We start from the raw sequence: 21078 nt of genomic DNA on the forward strand, positions 1-21078 counted from the left end.
GTTTACATCACTCAACACAAGCAGAACTGCATTACTGCAGCAGAAGACACATCGTCCACATTCAGAAGCACATTTCTGTATAGTGACTGGTCTTATAATTTAAACAGGCAAATGTTCAGCATTCAAACTACAGGTGAAGAATAGTCAAACCAGATGTTTCCCCCGTTATGTCGATATCAGCTAGTCAAGTACACACCTACACGACATGTTAACAAACCGTGAAAAAAGCCACACAAAAAATGAATATTTGCTGGTAAGGGTTTATATACTATATATAAAACTATACTATATATATATAACTAAAACTATACATTAGTATGTACGAAGGGTATGTTGTGACTTACCTTAAAAATTACAGTGGTCCCTCGCTATAACGCGGTTCACCTTTCACCTCGCTGTTTCGCAGATTTTTTAGTGCAAGTTTGTATGCTTATATTTTTATGTCACATTGTGTCCTGCGTCCTGATCGCTGCAGACGATCTCCTCCGTGACATCTCTCCTGTAAAGTACAGAATCGCTGCATCGATCGCTAGCAGTGTGACTCTGAAGTGCAGTGCTGTATGTCCACGATGTCCACGAAACGTTTTGCAACGTCAAAAAATAAAATTGGCTACTTGATTTCACCTATCGCTGGTTATTTTTAGAACATAACACCCGCGATAAACGAGGGACAGCTGAGAAATATAACATTTGAATCCCTTTTCTCTTTTGCTCTGAGGCACGGGGAAAAATATCGACAAGTCCCTGAACATCATTTACAGATATATTGGGTAAATGCCCAAGACATCTATAGAAATTTAAATCGCCGCTTGATTCATTCACTTGCTTAACTTGTTTTGGACCGTAAACCAGGCACGAATAGGACACCGGAAACAAAGCTCCCCACAGGAGTTTCCGCACCGGAAGTAGCATATGCTAAGTGCACATTGTCAACAGCCAAACCCATCTGTTCTCTGATTGGATAGTTAAATTTGTGATTGACATGACATTGGCCAATCAGATCAAAGAAAGAAAAATAGGGTCAAAATTCGTACTTGTAACTTGCGTACTTGAGTTTCACCCGTATTTTTTGGCTAAGTCCACACACAAATCTTTTTTACGCACACACAAATTCTTTTTACACATATAAATCCTGATTCACAGTACAAAATATTTATGACCACAATTTGAGCCCATACATTGGCTCCTTAAAAGTGAACATATTACAGTATCAACACAAACAAAGGCAAAATGCAACACAGATTAATACTCACTTATTATTCATGCACACATCTTTGCAATTTTTATTTCTCAATCTTAAATAAAAGAAAAAAGTAGAAACAAAGTATTGGTAAATAAGTCTGTATTGTGTTCACAAACCATTATCATTTAATGGGAAAGATGAGAAAAGCATTTCTTAACAGATTTTTAAAATGTTGTTTTACAATGATATCATACAGACACCTGACAAGTTTAGGAAGCAGTGTATGTACACCACTATTCAGAGTAATTTTAAAGAGTATCCCATAATTGACTGATGGGTCTTCACTGTTCTTCTCTGACGTCCATTTATCTAGGAAAAGAAAGTATTGAAAACTCTAAGTGTCTTTAGACCTTAAATACAGTCTGGCAAAGGTAAGAAAGTTGGAAACAAAGAGTTATGCAGAGTCATGCACCTTGTTTATATTTAACTGAAAAATCACACATCGCACAAATGTACTGAGAAACCTTCCTTTGTGCTTCAGCTGTAGGACTTTAACTTAAATATTTAAACTAAATTAAATATTTAACTACTTTCCTACGACCCTTGCTAAATCCTGTTACTCAGCTATTCATTTGAAATTCGGCTCTCCCCCCCTTCTGGGCCAGCCTTAGAGAACCAACAGAAGCTACTGCAACCACCAACACAAATCCAAAGTCAAATTAGAGACAGGAGACCCCACTTTTAAGTGCACCTCCTCTTTTGCTCCAACCCCAAGATTTTTACTCGCAATCTCCTCATGATGGTTTCCTTCAAACTTTTACTTTGACCAACACAAAAGACTGGCAAGTATAGCTTAACGAACGGCAGTTGTAACATAGTGATGCAGCACAACTATATTTTAACCCCTCCTATATCTAAGATGCATCTTGAAAAACATAGACCCCAACAAGTTAAAAGTGAAAGCTTTAAAATCTTGAAACATTTTTTTTTCACCCAGTTACTCTCCTGGAGTTAATTAATGTTTCTACTGAAAACTTATTAACTCATTCCTCAACACAGAATTGGCAGAGAATATAAAGGCAGTGACGATTAGAGCACCAAGCGCAGTGCCATCATTGTCCGCACCCTGAACCTTTGGAAATGATGAAAAGAAAATCTATGCAGAGAGACACACAACCAGAGGTGGAGGAGCGAGGACACTGGGGAAATAAGGTGGAATTTCTCCTTGCTGTGGCGGGAAATATTGTCGGCCTGGGGAACGTGTGGAGGTTTCCCTACCTCTGTTACAAAAATGGAGGGGGTAAGCAAATGGGGTTGATAAGCGCATCTGTAACCAGAAGGTCGCCGGTTCGATCCCCGGGCTCTCTGTCCTAGTCGTTGTGTCTTTGGGCAAGACACTTTACCCTACCGCCTACTGGTGTTGGCCAGAGGGGCCGATGGCACGATATGACAGCCTCGCTTCTGTCAGTCTGCCCCAGGGCAGCTGTGGCTAAACTGTAGCTTGCCTCCAGCAGTGTGTGAATGAATAGTGGAATTGTAAAGCGCTTTGGGTGCCTTGAAAAAGCGCTATATAAATGCAATCCATTATTATTATTTAATATATTTATTTTACATTAACTAACCAAAAGGTGTATTAATCTTGTAGGATTATATTGATTGGTAAAGCATGAGCAAAATTAATTGCTTGTTCAAGGTCTATTATTACTAGTTCACAGTCACTGAAATGAGACTGAAAGTGTGACTTCAAACTCCATTGGTACGCTAGGGAATGTTAATTTTATCACTTGAGGTAGCTCACATGACAATTGTAGGTGAAGCCAAGCAAGGCTCTCTATCTGTTTGAAGCATTTTGGATTTGTCAGCAGGTTGATTCCCTCAAATCTGATGCTAGCATTCAAAGTGGAGACTCTGCTCCATTGAATTCAATAGTATCCAGTCCTCAGGCAGCTTGATTACTTGCAACAGGATAATTATAATAAAAAAGAGGAAACAAATATCATTAGTTTATAAAAATTTGACTCTTGTAATTTTAATTGTGAAATCAACTTTCACAAATGAAGTAAAGTTCTAGTAAAAAGTAGTTGTAGCAGTAGTAGTAAACATACCAATTAAATAATTAATTAGTGAAAATTTCATTTGATAACTTCCCAATATGTTGTCTTAATTCTGGTAGTATGTTTAAACAACTGATATATGTTTTGTTTTAAAAGTATATACCTGGTCCGTCAGTAATTGAGTAAGCTTGTTACTCAGAAGCTGCACAACAGGTATGTTTGCTGTGTATGTTTTTAATTCAGGTGCATTCCTGGTGCCATATCTGGTATTTGTGGTAACCTGTGGTGTACCCGTGTTCCTGCTGGAGACAACTATAGGGCAATTCACCCAGGAGGGTGGCATTACCTGCTGGAGGAAGCTGTGCCCACTAGCAGAAGGTAAGCTGTTCAGTGATCAATAATAACAAGAAAACATCATGTTATCCTTCTCTTCAATGGCCATCACAGTCTTGCACAACTGTGTCTCAAAACTGTAGTGAACAAGTTAATAAATATTTAAAGTATTTAAAGCCAATTCTGTACTTATCACAATCCTGAAGTTAAAAGTTCAAGCCTTAACTGAGAACATACTGTGGTGAGCTCAGACAAGGAGGAGACAGAGGTGTTGTTTGGTCTTGCTTCCCCGAATTGCCAGGAAGCACAGTTGTTTGTTTTCTCAACACTGAACACAGTGTCCAACTGCTCGGCGTAGCTTAGCATAATAACGACAAAGGTGCTCTCTCCACCCAGAAAATACACAGTCGCACAGAGAGAATGCATCACACTGTAACCATGGCAACATAACGCTGCCGCCTGGAACAACAGAACATAACTGTCAAAGCCCAAAACAGCCCTGATCCGCTACATAGCCCCCATCTAAGGGGTCAGTCGTCCCCGACAACCCTATTACCCAACACAAAGTCCTGCAAATGTCCAGGTGTCTTCATTTTGGCGCACAGGCCGATCTCGACCGGCGGGGGGAGAGTCACTCAGATCCGAACATGGGGTGCCACCAGCATCCCCTGCCCCGGCAGCTGCTAGAGCGAGCGATCAGTACGGTGACAGTCTGTCCTGATGCAACACCACCATGCGCCCCTGGCCCGGCATGCGGATCCGGTACACCCAATGTTCCCTCTAATTTTTCATGTGTCTGAGCGAACACACAAACTCCCTGAGCGATCCCTTGAACCACTGTGAGCAACAGCAGACGTGTGCACTGTGGTCACGCCAGCATCGAATCCATCCAAGTTACATGGTTTATTAAAATAATCAAATTACAGCATTTACATTTATGTTATGTTACTTTTGATTAACTGCTTTAGCCCACTTACAATGAAAATTTAAATAAATCTTGTTCATGACTTGCATAGTATGTTAACACTATTGGAAGTAAAAATAACTTGAACTCCAATTTTGAAAATGATAACTTTCTTCTTCTTTTTTTAACCCTTGCGTTGTCCCCGGGATTTCTATATATTTGTTTGCCATTCACCTACGGGTCATTTTTGACCTGAGGACAACACAAAGCTCTGACTTGTATTATGAGTATGAGTCTGTGGTCTGGGAAAGAGTCCTGTAACTCTCTGTCTGCAAAATACAGACAGAGAGAAGAGACAGGAACAACAATGACCAATGTTGGGCAATTATTATTATAGTTACTTCTTCAAAAAAGTAATTGAGTTATGCAAACAACAAAGTTTTTTTTTCTAAAAATGCAGCCAAGGCGTTTTTTTAAAATAAACATTTAAAACTATTTACAGAACAATCAGCTGTTCTGCTTTAGATTTGATGCCACACAGATTATTTGTGCCACTCCAAAAAATAATTTCTGTCCACTATGAGATAAAGGAGAACAACAGCCTGATACCTGCAGGCCTGACAGCAGGAGATGTATCACTCCTGTAACACCTGTAACATTCAGTAGTCGTCTCATTGTTCTGACGCACACAACAAAACTATTGACTACACTACACACTAACTACACAAGATTTGCGCTAAACGTCGCAAATCTCTCACATCTCAAAACACCGCCGTCACTCCTAAAACTTCCCCCTTTCCTAAACAACTTGCCATATCATTTTTTTATTGGTCGACATGGTACTTTTTTCAACTAATAGGAAAGGGTGGGTTTTTTTGGTTTTGCTTTCCTTATAAAACTCAGTTTTTACCGTTTCTTCCCGCAGTAAATATAAACAACGATAGTATTCAGGAAGAAAACCAAACATTACATATTTTTATCATAACTCTGGTTTTACGTGGCCTATCAACACAATTTTAAAACTGGTATAAAGTTCACACTTTTTCTGTCAGTTATTCTGTCTGTCCTGCTCACATCTCCAAAAGTTGTACACGTTGTCATTAACGTGGCTTCACTCCACATCAGCCACGCCGCTTTGCTAGCTAAAACACCAGTGTCTGCACATAAGGACGCTGTCATAGCCTGTCAACGACGTTGATTAGCTGCGTATATATGAATGTGAATCTCATTATTGGCTGGACTATGGGATGAGGTGGCATCGTTCTAATCCCATACGGGAGCAGCCAGTCACTTACTGACTAACACTGCAAAACAGAATTGTTAAAGTTTTAATTATAATTTCAATTCAGGTTATATTTTTCTTTGTGCGCAACGCAGATTTTCTGTGTGCAGAGACCGTGCCAGCAGTGCGCAATTGCGCACGCGCGCAGCTTAGAGGGAACATTGGGTACACCACTTCTGTTAGCCACTCCACGACCTCTGCCGGCCCCTGCCAGTGACTGCATAGCTTGGGGGACACTCCTTTCTTACGAACAGGGCAGTACACCCTAACCTTGTCGCCAGGCACGAAAGCAGCCCCTCGTTATCTGGTGTCGTACACTCTTTTCTGTTGTACTCCGGCGGTGGCCTGGGCCTGGCGGGTGTAGTCATTAACCACATGCAGCTGCTCCCTCAGCCTCCTATAGTAGTCCATCTCTGGCCCACCTTCGTGAAATAGTCCATAGCCACCAACACATACTGGTTCCCTAACTCGATGATGGGGAAAGGCCCTACTCCCACTCGCTCCATCGGGGCCCCCACCAAGTACTGCTGCAAGGGGGCAGGGGAGCGTTGAGTTGGGCTCTTCTGTGCCATGCAGGTGTCACAGCAGTGCACGTGAAGTTACACATCTCATAGACAACCAGAACCGTCCCCTGAGATGGCAGAGAGTTTTGGGATTCCCATAGTGGCCGGCCCCCACCGAGCCGTGGACAAGCTCGAGCACCTGCGACCGCAGCGACTGAGGCACCAACAGCTGCGGGAGATCTTTGCCCTGACCGGGGGTCCGCCATCTCCGGTATAGGAGGCCGTTGTGGGTCTCCAGATTGTTGTACTGAGAGTGATAGGCCTTCACTTCGGGCCCCTGTCCTGACACCCCCGTACAGTCCAGGGGTTGCGCCGCCGGATCAGCGTTGCCATGCTGCCGACCTGCCCAATGCTGGGTCTTTAAGTCGTAGCACTGAAGAACCTCCAGCCAGCAGGCCACCTGACCTTCTGGGTGTTTGAAGTTCAGGAGCCAAGTGAGAGACGCATGGTCAGCGCGCAGGAGGAAACAGCAAACGTGTAGGGCTGACGTTGCCACAGTGCGCTCGCTCCATCGGGACTTGTCAGGGGACTTACATGGCCGGTCGCTTCCTCTCACATCAATCGCCAGCTCCCCAAGCAGCGAGTGCTCTCCTCGACGGCTTGCTCCAGCCTCTGAATCTCTTTCTCCATTCCGGCGAGAGTGAGCTATCCCACTTCTGACACCAATGTGTCATTTGGTCTTTTCTACATTTTCTCAAATATTTCCCATGATGGTCAAATGTGAAATACTCAATTTTATTAAGTACTGACATGTATGTGTCCCCTTTAATTCAGACCCTGCTACCCTGCTAATGGCTAAAACAGTGTTTGTGGCGCTCATTATTTATTTTTTTTAAAGGATTCTTTTGACCATGAATAAGCATTGAAAATACAGGCAAGTAACAATTACAGCTCACCCAACTTTTCACTAGGCTTCCTTTTCACATGTAACCTGCTACAGTATCTTGACATATTATTGTAGCAAAAACCTGAATACGCACACATGGATTTCAAGTACCCACACACAAATCAAATATGCACATGCAAAATGAAACACACACACACACACACATACAGACATCCAATATATCCTGGGAAAAATAGGATCTCTCAATGCACAACAACCTTGAAGCAGATGGGCTTCAGCTGTAATCACACCAAGTGCCACTCAGATAAGAAACAGTAAACTGAGACTGTGATTCACAGAAGCTCACCAAAACTGGAGAAGAGAGCAAACTTTTTTTCTGATGGTAGGTTTGGCATAGAAGCATGAGTCCACACTGCCTTGGATCAGTGGTTCAGGCTGGTGGTGGTGGTGGTGATGTAATAATGTGGTGGATATTTTCTTGGTACACCATGTGCCCTTTAGTACCAGCTGCACATCGTTTAAATGCCAGAGCCTACTTAAGTATTGCTGCTGACCTTGTCCATCACTTTATGACCAGAGTGTAGCCATCTTCTGATGGCTACTTTGAGCAGGATAATGTCATATTATCCTGTTATATCACAAAATCATCTTAAACTGGTTTCTTGAATATGACAATGAGTTCATTCAAATGGCCACCACAGTCATAGACCTCAAGCCAAAACTGCTGAGTAACCCTAAAACAACAAGAAGTCTGATTAATTGATAAATGGAGAATTTTGTAATTATTATCTGTAAATGCCTTTCAGGGATTGGCTTTGGTGGACAACTAATCCTCTTCTACACCTGTATGACCTACATCATTATTCTGTCCTGGGCTTTGCTCTACCTCGTGTTCTCCTTCAGCTCTCAGCTCCCCTGGGCCTCCTGCAACAACGACTGGAACACAGGTAAAATGCAAAGATTATTTCCAATTTCCAATAAAAAATTGTCAAAATATGTTTAGGTATTTAAACTTTTGTTCTGACACTTTTCACATTCTCCTCTCAGAGGACTGTGTAGACTTTTCAACAAAAAATAACACCGTCCACTGGACCAACCAGACAAACTCGACCTCTGCAGCCACCGAATTTTGGGAGTATGTCTATGTAGATGGACTAAAAAAGCCTACATACCAAGTTATTTAAAGCCCAATAAAACATTTTGTACCTTTTCCAGCTATATATATCTATATCCTTCTACCTATCGATCTTTCTGTCTGTCTGTCTATTGTTTTTTTTTTACCTTCTGCATTTAATTCTTCTAGACGACGAGTGCTGATGATCTCAGGGGGCATTGAGGAAATAGGCAGCATCAAGTGGGAGGTGCTGTTGTGCCTCATTGCTATGTGGATCGTCTGCTACTTTTGTATCTGGAAAGGAGTCAGATCTACAGGAAAGGTAGTTTTGCTGGTAAATGCAGTGGGGGAATAGTTATTTGATCCCCTGCAGAAGTTGTACGTTTGCCCACTTACATGACTCTCTAATGACTCTCTAATTTAAATGGTAGATTAATTTCAATGGAGTGAGGCAGAATGTGACATAAAAGTTATATAATGAATTGATTTGTATGTCATTGAATGAAATAAGTATTTAACTTGAGGTGTTAGCTACCTCCACAGATTTCCCATATTTTGTGGACAAAATATAGAAAACTGTTGTAAACGATCTGTGGATGCAGATTGTGTGTGGCAATGGGAGGACCCCTGTGAAGATGGCAGTGGGAAAAAAGAACTTAATAACAAAAGGCTAGCATTTTATTTAGGCAAAAAACACAAAGGTACAAAAATAAGAAAAACCAAAAGCCAATAACTAATCTAAAATGTGAGAAAATAAACGCAGGGCAACACACAGGACAAATAGACATAACAACACAGGGGTAACTGTGTTGCTATGTTTTTATTTGTTTGTTTTCGTTTTTGTTGAAACAAGAGGCAAAATGGGCTGTGGAGAACAGACATGAATGCACACGAGAGACAGGAGGAATTTGGAATGAAAAACAAGGAGGGGAACATGTAAAAACAAAAGTGAAACAAGACGCAGAGACGCACACACACCAACATGCACCTAGGGAGCGAGGGACACACGACAAAGGGAGGAACAAAGGGACTTAATAAACAAGGAATTAAACTGAGATCACAAGAAAACTCTGAAGCAATAATAAGAATAAATTCAGGACAGCCTGTTGAAACTTAAGTCATAATGATAACACAAAACACTCAACCCCCCCCCCCACAATAAACTCAAAAGCTGGATCTAAGATCCAGAACTGTGACAGGAGCATCTGTAACCAGAGTTCTGGCTAGGTTGTAAGGGCTCAAATACTTATTTTCCATGTCACTGAACTTATTTTGTTCAATGACATGGAAATCAGTTTATAACTTTTATTTAATGTGTTCTCCATTAAAATTAAATTACCACAAACATTAGAGACTGTTCACTTCTTTATAAGCAATCAAACTTACAAAATCAGCTGGAGATCAAATAATTATTTTTCCTCACTGTAGCTCTATATACAGTATGTATACATAGTACATATTGAGTAAACACTTAATTGCTGTGAAGTGTTGTTTTTTCCCCACAGGTGGTATATATCACAGCTACCTTTCCCTATGTGATGTTGTTAATTTTTTTGATTCGTGGCCTCTCTCTTCCTGGAGCATTCGAAGGAATCATGTTTTATCTTCTGCCTGAACCCTCACGACTGATAGACCCTCAGGTACGAGCTCAAATCTCTAACAGTGTCTGACACAGGTGGACAAGTGTAATACTGTTGCTTTGTTGGAACAGGTGTGGATGGAGGCTGCCAGTCAGATCTTCTTCTCCTACAGTATCGGTGTGGGTACCCTAACTGTGCTGGGAAGCTACAACAAATACAACAACAACTGCTATAAGTACATGATGATCAGTAGTTATTTACCTTAATTTTAAATAGATATTTAAATATTAACAACCTCATATTTTGTCACATGCAGTAACTGCACTTTGCACTTTGTTTTTGTGATTTGCAGAGACTCTCTGATGCTGTGTTTGCTGAACAGTGGTACCAGTGTTGTAGCTGGTTTTGCTGTGTTCTCAGTGCTGGGATTCATGGCTCATGAGCAAGGTGTTCCCATTGCAGAAGTGGCCGAGTCAGGTATATATCACAAACATGCGACCATATTCTCCTGGACCCATAAATATGACATAACAATGATCCATAAATGGACTCAATCTTACATAACAATATTATGGGAGCATGTCTCAACTGGTCACAGACTTGGTAACAGAACGAGAAAGATTTTAAAATTTTCAGGGCTCTGTTTTAATTGTTAAGCTTGATTTTGGGGAACAGTATTTTTTTTGAATGATTTCAACATTTTTTGTTTACAAAAGCTTAATTTCTCAGTAGTGAGTTTATACCTAATCTATGGGAACTTGTTTCCAGCACTGGAAGAAAAACAACAAAGTACTTTTGCCACTGAAAATTCAAAATTTACGATATCTCAATAAGAAAATTGGCATCCAAACATTGTGTGAAAGTTTCCTTGTTATCTTGATTATAGGAAGAGGAGGAATGTGGAACAGAAGAATTGGTTTTTCTGTGGTATTCACATTTCTATAGGAAAACAGAATGCTTTGCTAAATGTTTGTGTCAGGAAGTTGACATTTTGTGATGCTTAACTTGAAATTAAGACTTGGGTCTCATTGGCAAAAAATTATTTTTACAGCTGTGGAAACTAACTACCATACTAATCAGGTCTCAGCATCCTTTGAGTTCCAATAGTCAAACTATATTATGTGGGCTAAATCAGTCAGTGCCATCGTGCCATCACAGTCAAACACGTGAGTAATGGTGAAAACCTGATGTCATTTGATTTTTCCCTCTTAATATGAACAGGCACAGGTGATTGTTCAATTTTCTGAATTTCTGCTGTCATATTTATGCCATTACACACCACAAACTGTACAAACTAAAACACAAACATTTACCACTGGCTGGCATGTTTGATATGTTCTGGCATCATGCTGTTGTGTTTTAGGTCCAGGCCTGGCGTTCATTGCATACCCTCAGGCTGTAGCCATGATGCCCCTGCCTCAACTGTGGTCCATCTGTTTCTTTGTTATGCTCATTCTCTTGGGTCTGGATACACAAGTAAGACACACAACTTTGGAACATTGCATTTATGCTTTGAAATTTACTCAGTGTGTTTTGTCAATCTTCTGCACAGTTTGTTAACATGGAGGTGGTGATGACATCCTTCACTGATATGTTTCCCAAAGTGTTGCGCAGAGCTGGCCGAAGGGAGATTTTTCTCCTTCTCTTCTGCTTAATATGCTTCTTCTCTCAGCTTGTCATGGTTACTGAGGTCTGTATGTAATGTATCACTGCCAGAAAATGTTTTGGAAATGTGTGTGGGGGTCTAAAAGAAAAAAATAAACATTATATATCCTAATTGTAATCCTGATTTTAGTGAGGAAAATAAATGCATGCAAAATAAATATCTGTGTCATTGTCTCTAGGGAGGGATGTTTGTGTTCCAGTTGTTGGACTACTATGCTTGTAATGGAGCCTGCATCCTCTTCCTATGTGTGTTTAAAACTCTGGCACTGGGTTGGATATTTGGTAGGTGTGCTCTTCCTTTTATATCTCACACTAATGATGTCGTAATGATGACATGATCAGGGAAATGTTCTCATATATACAAGCAAATCTTGCAGACACTTGTGAGGACATTATAATGGAGTCTTTACATGACTGATTATGACTCCTTTGGCTGTCATTTGACCTTTATGTGAAAAAAATACATCCACAGCGTTCCATTGACACCAAGTGTGATCTTTATACGTTGTTTATTTTGTTTCTTCTCCTATTAAGGGGTAGATAAGTTATATGACATAATAAAGGACATGACAGGGACACGAGCCAACTACTTCTTTAAACTCTGCTGGCTCTACCTCACACCACTGGTCTCACTGGTGAGTTGAGCTTTAAGTGTTAGAATGTCAGCACTCAATTCACCACCAGCTAAACCATCTCCTTTTGATTTCTCAGGGCTCTTTTATATATTCTTTAATTGAGTACCAGCCTCTGACCTTTAATCGGTGGTACATCTACCCATCCTGGGCATATGTGCTGGGGTGGATACTGGCCCTCTCCTCCATTCTGCTTGTTCCAGGATGGGCCCTGTATAAGCTGGGCACTGAGACTGGGACTCTAAGTCAGGTGGGATGACTGTGTTATTATATTAAATATATAGTTAAACAAAAATGTAAGACTTTCATGTTTACTGGGTGATTTTTAACATAATAGAAATCATGGTAATAATAGCTTTTTTAGAATTATTATAAAACTTTTAAATTAAGTTTTTCTCCATTTTTCTCCATTTTGTAGCGTTTCCATCATCTGTGCCAGCCTAATCTTGAAAATTTAGAGAACCAAAAGAGGGAAACTGAGCTAGAGACCATCAGAGAACCTCTGCAGTAGTTCACACTCAACTGATACGAAAGGTCATCTGATCCCTTTGTAACACCTACGATTTGGAGTTGAATGTGATGTCACTTTCTCTGTTTTCCACTTAAAAAAAATTCTCTTTTTTTCCACTTCTGTGCCCATTTGAGCTGCATCATAGTGATTCATTGTCTTCTTTTTCTTTTCTTTTTTTGTTTATACAATATATCAATGTATCTAAATCCACACACATTTCCTTTAATGGAAAGATGTTTGCTGTGTTTGTGTAGTGCACTCCCAAAAATGATGTTTTACACCACATGTTACAAAAAGAAAAAATGCTTTTGTGTTGATATGACTGACCTCAAAAAAATGTCCTTAAACGTTAAAGGCAGGGGCGATTCTAGGATCAGAGCTTTGGGGGTGCTGAGCACCCAGAGAGCTGCCCATCCAGGCAAGGTAAACTTTACTCGTCATAATGAGACGTCTTCCCCGTCTCTGTCAGTCCCTGCATCCTTAAATGTCTCCAGCACGAGTTCTCTCTGACTGTCTCCTTGGTGCATTTAAACCCCTGTTCCTCCCTGTCCTCATCGTCTGTTGTCTTCATCTCCGTTATCACTCATCATAATCTTACCATCTCTGTGCAAGTCTGCAAATTTCTTTATTAAATCATAAGTTTCTTAAATTCATCAAGTCTCTCTGTGCCTGGGTCCTCGTCACAAAACATGACATCACTGTTTTGTACATTTTAACACAATTTAATCCCCACATTTGTGAAAGAAAAGCAAAACACTTTTTTGAAAAGTCTGTAACAAAACCATCAAATCTGATAAAGGTTATTTAAATGCTGCTAAAGAAGAATGGATTGGAATTTAAAAAAAACAAAAAAACAAAACATATCCCGACCTTAATTACTGCGGGAGAAGTGAATGATGCTCACAGTGAGTAAGAAGTAAACTGAGTGCATATTTTGGACAGAGATTCACTTTTAATGTGTATGTATAATATAAAAAATACACTCCAAAAATAGAAGAGTCCTTGAAATGTACAAAATATTATTAAAAAATTAGAAAATGGAGACACCTTGGCCTATGGTACAATGTATACAATGTATGAAAAGATCTTTACTGCAGATACTAATATAGCTCTGCAGTTTTTTTCTTTTCTTTTAACCTATGTCGCCTCACCTTGAGGTTGGCACATCTTTCTATCCCATTTTGGTGGTCAAGTCTCTCAAGCATCTCTTTCTCAACTGACATCACAGCCAGGTGCTGGAGTCTGCTTTGACCCATGGTCCTTCTCAGCCAGGTATGGAGCTGACTTAAGACACTAAAAGACCTTTCACAGCTACAGCTGGTAACTGGGTTTGTCAGGGCAACCTGAATAACAGTTTTCAGTGTGGGGAAGTTCGGATTATCCAGAAGATTGTACAATGTGTGGTAGGACTCGACTTAAGCGGTCAAAGAAGTGCAGGAGACTGATGCTGTCCAGTGTAGCAAGTGATTTATTCACCATTTTGTGACCCAAACAATATTTACAAAGAAACAAATAAGAAACTCAACTCTATAATCAAGTCAGTTCAAATAAACATAACTGAACTTAAATCAACAGAAATTAAGGTCAAACTGCACACAGCTACACTGACCTGAACCTTTTCCTCAAAACACCTGAGTTCTTCTGCTTAAATAGTCCACTTAACCAAACAATTTCTCCTCTGGACTATTCCATTCAGTAGGTAGTGTTGGATTATAATATTATTTTATGCCATGTTAGACCCCTAATTAAAGATTGTGAATTATTATGTAGTTTTAGTTTGCATTATTCTACTGAATTAGAAGAAGGTGATAACTATTACATTTGTTAAACTGATCTGCATTACATTAGACTGCTGATTTATTGTGAATGAATGATATTGTTTTATGATGCATTATACGGCTGAGTTATAAGAAATACTGTTCCAGAAAGTCATCGCCTTATTTGTCTGATTAGAAGAGAACAGAGCATATTGCCCCATCTCAGCAGGAGCAGATAAACAGGGAGCCAAGGTCGTAGCTTAGGCGCTGTGTGAGAGAAAGAATGTGAATGTTTAGGCTTTTATGATTAGGTGGGGGCCACTAGAGGCTATAAGAGTTTGATCAATGCTCCACCATTTTGAGATCTGATGCTGTCTGCTGTATGGTGTCCATCTCCCACGCGTGTGTTCATTAAATCATCGTTTGACTCAACCCGGCCGGACCAGTGTTGTTAGTTTGGTTTTTCCTCTTGTATCCATCCCCAATATTTGAATCCGTAACAGTAGGTAAGATGAACATGATTATATTCAAACCTCTACTACTCCTCTTTACTGGCAACATAAACTCTATGGTGTAATCAATACATATTACAACAATAAATCTATTTCTTCTTAAACCCTCTAAAATCAACTTTATTAAATTATAAGAGTTCTTCCCCATCTGCACTTGGTCTTGTCATGTCAGTCAATAAAGCTGCTCTTGATGAAAAATTTGGAATTAGTCGACGGTACCAACCCACTAATCCCAAAAATGATCTCAACCTTTTCTTTGTGTTTGGCAAGAGTGCTGCAGCAACTGCATCCACTTTTCCAACCTGAGGGTGAATGCCTCCACCCCCTATTACATAACCCAGGTACTGCACCTCGGGCTTGGCAATGTGACATTTCTTGGCATTTATGACAAGTCCAGCATTTGTGATACGTCAAAACACATTAGCAAGATGTTTCAGATGATCTTCCCATGTACCACTATAAACAACAATGTCATCAATGTAGGCAGCTGCATACTGTTCTGCACCCCTCAACATTCGATCCACCAACCTTTGGAATGTAGCTGGTGCTCCATGCAAACCAAAGGGCATCACTGTGAATCTAAACAGTCCACTTGGCACTCTGAATGTTGTTAAGTCCTTAGATGAGTCTGTCAAGGGAACCTGCCAATAACCTTTACAGAGGTCAAGGGTAGTCAGAAATTTAGCATTTCCCAAACGATCAATCAGTTCATCAACCCTCTGCATTGGATAAGGATCAAAAGCAGACACAGAATTTAACTTGTTTACACAAAATCTAAGCTTAGGATCATCTTTCTTTGGTACAAGCACAACAGGGCTACACCACTCACTGTGTGATGGCTCAATGATTCCTGCAGCCAGCATCTCCTCCAGCTCACTTTTCAACTCAGGCAATAGCTTAGCTGGGATACGGCAAGTGTTATCTCTAATTGGCCATTGGTCTGGAGAATGCAAAGTGATTTTGTGTTCAATGAAGTGTGTATGACCTGGCTTTAGACTGAATAGTTCCTTGGTTATAAGTGATTGCACCTCCTGACGTCTTGTCAAAGGCAAATGGTTTAAGTCTGGAAACACAGTTTTGACAGCTGAAGAAGGGAAGTACTGCTCCTGAGGCTCTTCCTCATCCACAACTGTACATGCCCACATGGATGTTGAGTCCTGTGGCTGGGCAGTCCACTCTTTCAAAAGATTGACGTGGAACACTTGATGATTCTTTCGACGGTCTGGTAAATGAAGCTCGTATGTGACTGGGCCTGTCTTCTTTGTGATTTCATATGGGCCTTGCCACTTTGCAAGAAGACTGCTCTCAGAAGTTGGCAACAGTAGAAGAACTTTCTGTCCCTCATGGAGGACTCTTCTTCTCGACACTTTATTGTATCTTTGTTTCTGCTGCTGTTGCGCATGGGCCAGATTGTTATTAGCAAGTTCTGGAAATGTTCTAACTTGTCTCTCATTTTGAGGACATATGAGAGTTCACTAAACCTCTGCTCTGACATCGAACCCTCCCAAGCTTCTTTCAGAACATCCATTGGACCTCTGACAGTAGATGCCCATAAAGTAGCTGGAATGGTGAAAACCCAGTAGAACTTTGTGGAACCTCTCAGTAAGCAAATAACAAAAATGGGAGCCATTGGTCCCAATCTGACCCTGTTTCATTCACAAATTTCCTGAGCATTGATTTTAAGGTCTTGTTAAATCGCTCCACAAGGCCATCCGTCTGTGGGTGATAGGGACTGGTCTTGACACCCTGAATCCCTAACAAACTGTATACTTCTTTGAGCATCTTGGAAGTGAAATTGGTCCCCTGATCTGTGATGATTTCTTTTGGGATACCTACTCTGGAAAACAACTGAATCAGGCAGTTAACAATCTGACGAGCCTTTATTTTCTTCAGGGGGAAGGCTTCAGGATATTTTGTGGCATAGTCACAAACTACAAGTATGTACTTATGACCTGCTTTACTCTGTTCTAATGGGCCAACAATGTCCATGGCAATGCGTGAAAAGGGTGTATCAATGATGGGCATACTGATAAGCGGAGCTCTATCTGCTTTCCTGCCTGGAGCTGTTAACTGGCACTGTGGGCAAGTTTTACAGTATTGTACCGTATCACTGAACTGTTGGGGCCAGTAAAATCTGGGAATCATTCTAGAAAATGTTTTAGATTGCCCCAAATGTCCTGCCCAGGGAATCGAATGACTCATTTTCAAAATGGTAGATCTCAAACTCTGGGGGATCACCAACTGGTCACCAATCTTGCTACGACGATGCAACAAATCTCCCTTAACCACAAACACTTCCTGCCTTCCCTTAACTTTAGTTGACTCTGGAACACATTTAGAAAACAATGGTTTTAGTGTTAGATCCTCTTTCTGAAGCCTAGCAACCTGACTAGCACTGGGGAGAGACTCAGTCTTTAAAGGATCTAAAATGTGTTCAGCTACTCTTGTTCCCTTCACCTTTTCATGTCTTCTCTGTCTCTTGCTCTTTTTTGCTTTAGAATGAGTGCTAGACTCATCCAATGGCGCATCCTCATTTGTGAAAGGCAAGTCATCCCAACCCGAAGCATTAACCTGTTGCTCCTTAGCTTTTGACCTTGTGACTGCTAACAAACTTTCAACTGTTTCAGTCTGACAGGAATGCTTGGCTATTAGCTCTGTGAGTATTGGGAGATCACGGCCCAACACCACTTGATAGGGCAAAGTTTGCAGCACTCCCACTGAAAGAGTGTAACACTGGCCTTCTACTTCAATTGCAACTTCAGCAACTGGGTATGATACCTTATCACCATGAATACAGCACACATCCACTGTTGCTCCTGAAAAGATCACATCCCTAGGAAGACTGTCTTGTCTAACCAGAGAGCGATTACTTCCTGAATCTAACAGAGCTACACAGGGTTTATCTTCAACAAATACCCCAATTGATGGCTCACGTTGCTGACATTCAATTTCATTTTTGTGATTCTCACTGACTTTAGTTTGTCTAGCAGAACACATGTAATTTTTACTAACAGACCTCTTTGTACACTAAGCTTTAAGATGACCTAGTTGACCACACAAATGACATGCTTTATTGGTTTTATTTTTGTCTCAGATCTGGCAGGATCTGAGCTATACCAGTTCTGTCTTGTGTGCTTAACTTTCAAGTCAGTGCCACCACCTAACTTGTTCAATGGCATGTTGGAATTTGACTTAACTGGTGTGAAGTCTATTGATGGTCGACGAGCTGCTAAGAAAACTTCAGCCAGTTCTGCTGCTTCCTTGGAAGTCTTTGGGTTACGTTCCTTAACCCATGTCCAAAGATCAGGATTCAGAACCTTGAGAAACTGTTCCATGATGATGGCGTCTCTGATTTGATCCTTTGTCTTTGTTTCAGGATTCATCCACTTGATATACAACTCCTTTAGGCGGACCTGCAGCTCCCTTGGTGTTTCCTCTGCTCCAAAGGTACTAGAATGAAACCTCATTCGATAGGTGTCAACACTTATTTCATACTTCTGCAAGACAGCACACTTTACTTTTGCATCTATAGTGTCATCAATATCCATGGCTACATAGGCGGAACGTGCTTTACCAGCCAGCAGTGGTGCTTTACCAGCCAGCAGTGGTGCTAGGTGAAGAGCCCACTCATCTCGCGGCCACTGGCAAGCATGAGCAATTCTTTCAAAGGTGATTAAATAATGTTCAATGTCCTCACCTTCATTGTAAGGTTGCATTTTTGGCCCCTTCCAGCCTGAATTTCTCACCAGTGTTGAAAGCTGTGCCTCACTGCGTTGATGTACCGGCTCCAAGTCAAGCCTATTTGATTCTTGTGTGCTGGCAGATGGTTCTGGAGTAGGTGCTCTCGAAGAAGCCGATGTAGATGCTTGTACTTCAAGTAACTGATGCTCTAGATTGCTTCCAATTACAAAAGGAGTGAACTTACTCCCCTTTTCATGATACAGAGTCTTAGCAGACCTATACCTCTAAGTAGGGATGCACCGATACCGATACTGGCATCGGGTATCGGGGCTGATACTGTAAAATGTGTGTGTACTCATACTCGTAAAAGTTAACCAATACCATGAACCGATACTAACTTATTTCATTAATCAGAGGGTGGCATGTCATTTCTGTTGTAGTTTTTTAGATTGGTCACTAGGGGGACATCCCGTGCTAAACAGGCACAGGGTTAGGCGAGTGAGACTGGCGGCTCCAGATAAAAAAGAGAAACTGGAGGCTGCTGTAGCTAGGCTAAACAAAATGTCAGCAGTGTGGACCGGAACGGCCAACTTTAACTCAGGTTTTGGAAAAGCGATGAAAAATGTCAAGAGAAAATCCACGGGCAGTTTAAATAACAGACGCTCTGACTCATTTTATTTCTCTGGATGACCAGCCAATGCCGGTCGTGGAAAGCATACTTGAGCTGCGATAGGAAATTCCCAGCCCGCCCATACATCAGGGAGATAATGGTGCCAAAACTTTCTGAAGAGGTAAAGACAAGCAGTGTGTGCATGATGTCAGTCCTCAGTTTAACGGCACAGTGGACTGATGATCCACGGGCAGATGAGGAGTTTGTTTGTCAATGCCAAATACTTTTGTTATTTTGTTTGTTTACAATATGGACACTGCAATAATTTAAAAGTTTATTTTATTCTCAAACCTAATTTGTATTTATTTTATTCCAAACAGAAGTGTTTATTTATTATTCTGAAAGGTCGAGACAGTGCCAATAGTTCAGTGATATTTTGTTAAATTACAATGTGGAGACTCTGCAATAATTTAACAGACATGCTTATTTTTCACTTGAAATTTTTGTGGTCATTTTTAGTAAGATTTTATTTTTTATCGGCAGAGAATAAAATAAAACCTGTCTTCCAATTAATTGCATTTGTGTGTGTGTGTGTGTGTGGTAGAAGTATCGGTTTTTGTACTCAGTATCGGCAAGTATTCAGATCCAAGTATCGGTATTGTATCGGTTTGAAAAAATTGGTATCGTTGCATCCCTACCCCTAAGCATAAAGGAATATATGTTTCAAAGTGCAAATGACAATCCTAAAATCTCACTCTAACACCATACAAAAATAAAATGCGTTTTGTGTGTGTGTGTGTGTGTGTCTTAATGGCATTAGCATTACAAGAGCTCTACTTAGTGGTGAAACAGTAGCATTTCAACAGCTCTTACATGCACCATCACGAATGTCACAAGAATGCATTGGAAAACTCTCCTCTTCTGCTTCAGCACAGGGTTTTAAATTACAGTTTAACTCTTTCTCATGACCCCAACCATTACCCCATCTCCAGAGTTGCTTGGTCAAAGATGAAACAAAGTTGTACATGAAGCCATTGTTTGCTTGTTTTTTTTCTGTTATTCTTTTTAAACTAATTTTCAGTCTGGAGTTGGTCAATATTTTCATTGAAAACTTATTAACTGATGGTGCAGTTGCTCATTCCTCAACATAGAATTGGCAGAGAATATAAAGGCAGTGATGACCAGAGCACAAAGCATAGCGGTATCATTGTTTTCACCCTGAACTGTCTTGATATGATGACAAGAAACTCTGCACAAAGAGACACACAGCCAGAGGTGGAGGAGCGAGGACACTGGGGAAATAAATCGGAATTTCTCCTTGCTGTGGCGGGAAATGTTGTTGGCCTGGGGAACGTGTGGAGGTTTCCGTACCTCTGTTACAAAAATGGAGGGGGTAAGAGCTCCTAACACTTATGTTTAATTCATTTAATATATTTATTTTACATTCACTAGCCATAAGATGTGTTAATGCTTGTGTATTTCATCCACATTAAAGTGCTACGCAATAATACACTGCCAGGTGAAAAGAAAAAGCATTTCATAAGCTTTCCACTTAACACTTATTAAAGTCAAACCCTTTCAAACACACTAAATCTGAATTGTTTAGATGGTGAGAATTCAAAGAAGATGATGTTAACAAGACCTGTTGAGTAAAGAAATTTTAGCCGGTACCCACATTTTTAAAAAACCCTGTAAAATCTTTAATATTTTAGGTTAAGATATGACTTCAGACTTGGTGTAGTCATTCTCTTCTCCATCTTCTCCAAACTCTATTATTGCTCAGTTTACAGAGATTTGCTGAGATGTTACCAGAAGTGTGTCTTTCAGTTTGTTTGCTTTTACCAGGATCA

The 21078-nt window shown here is 40.6% G+C and overlaps 1 protein-coding gene and 1 long non-coding RNA gene across 2 annotated transcripts; one reads left to right on the forward strand and one right to left on the reverse strand.

Annotated features, from left to right (window-relative positions):
- The first annotated feature begins 1705 nt into the window (after positions 1-1705).
- On the forward strand, positions 1706-13321 carry LOC146504100 (sodium- and chloride-dependent GABA transporter 2-like). The gene is made up of 14 exons (XM_085131196.1): positions 1706-2483; positions 3481-3615; positions 7973-8113; positions 8214-8301; positions 8470-8602; positions 9786-9920; positions 9992-10095; positions 10213-10337; positions 11224-11336; positions 11413-11550; positions 11705-11807; positions 12060-12160; positions 12237-12407; positions 12576-13321. Exons 1-14 carry the CDS (start codon positions 2324-2326, stop codon positions 12666-12668), a joined length of 1740 nt encoding a protein of 579 aa, XP_084987322.1. The 5' UTR covers positions 1706-2323; the 3' UTR covers positions 12669-13321.
- Positions 13322-14284: 963 nt separating this feature from the next.
- Positions 14285-15409, reverse strand: LOC146504101 (uncharacterized). Its single transcript, XR_014868776.1, has 2 exons — positions 14927-15409; positions 14285-14346 (listed from the first exon to the last, which is right to left on the reverse strand). It is a non-coding gene; the product is annotated as an uncharacterized LOC146504101 (long non-coding RNA).
- Positions 15410-21078: the final 5669 nt, after the last annotated feature.

The sequence above is a fragment of the Neolamprologus multifasciatus genome, chromosome 14 (assembly GCF_963576455.1).
Source record: "Neolamprologus multifasciatus chromosome 14, fNeoMul1.2, whole genome shotgun sequence".
Classification (NCBI taxonomy): domain Eukaryota; kingdom Metazoa; phylum Chordata; class Actinopteri; order Cichliformes; family Cichlidae; genus Neolamprologus; species Neolamprologus multifasciatus.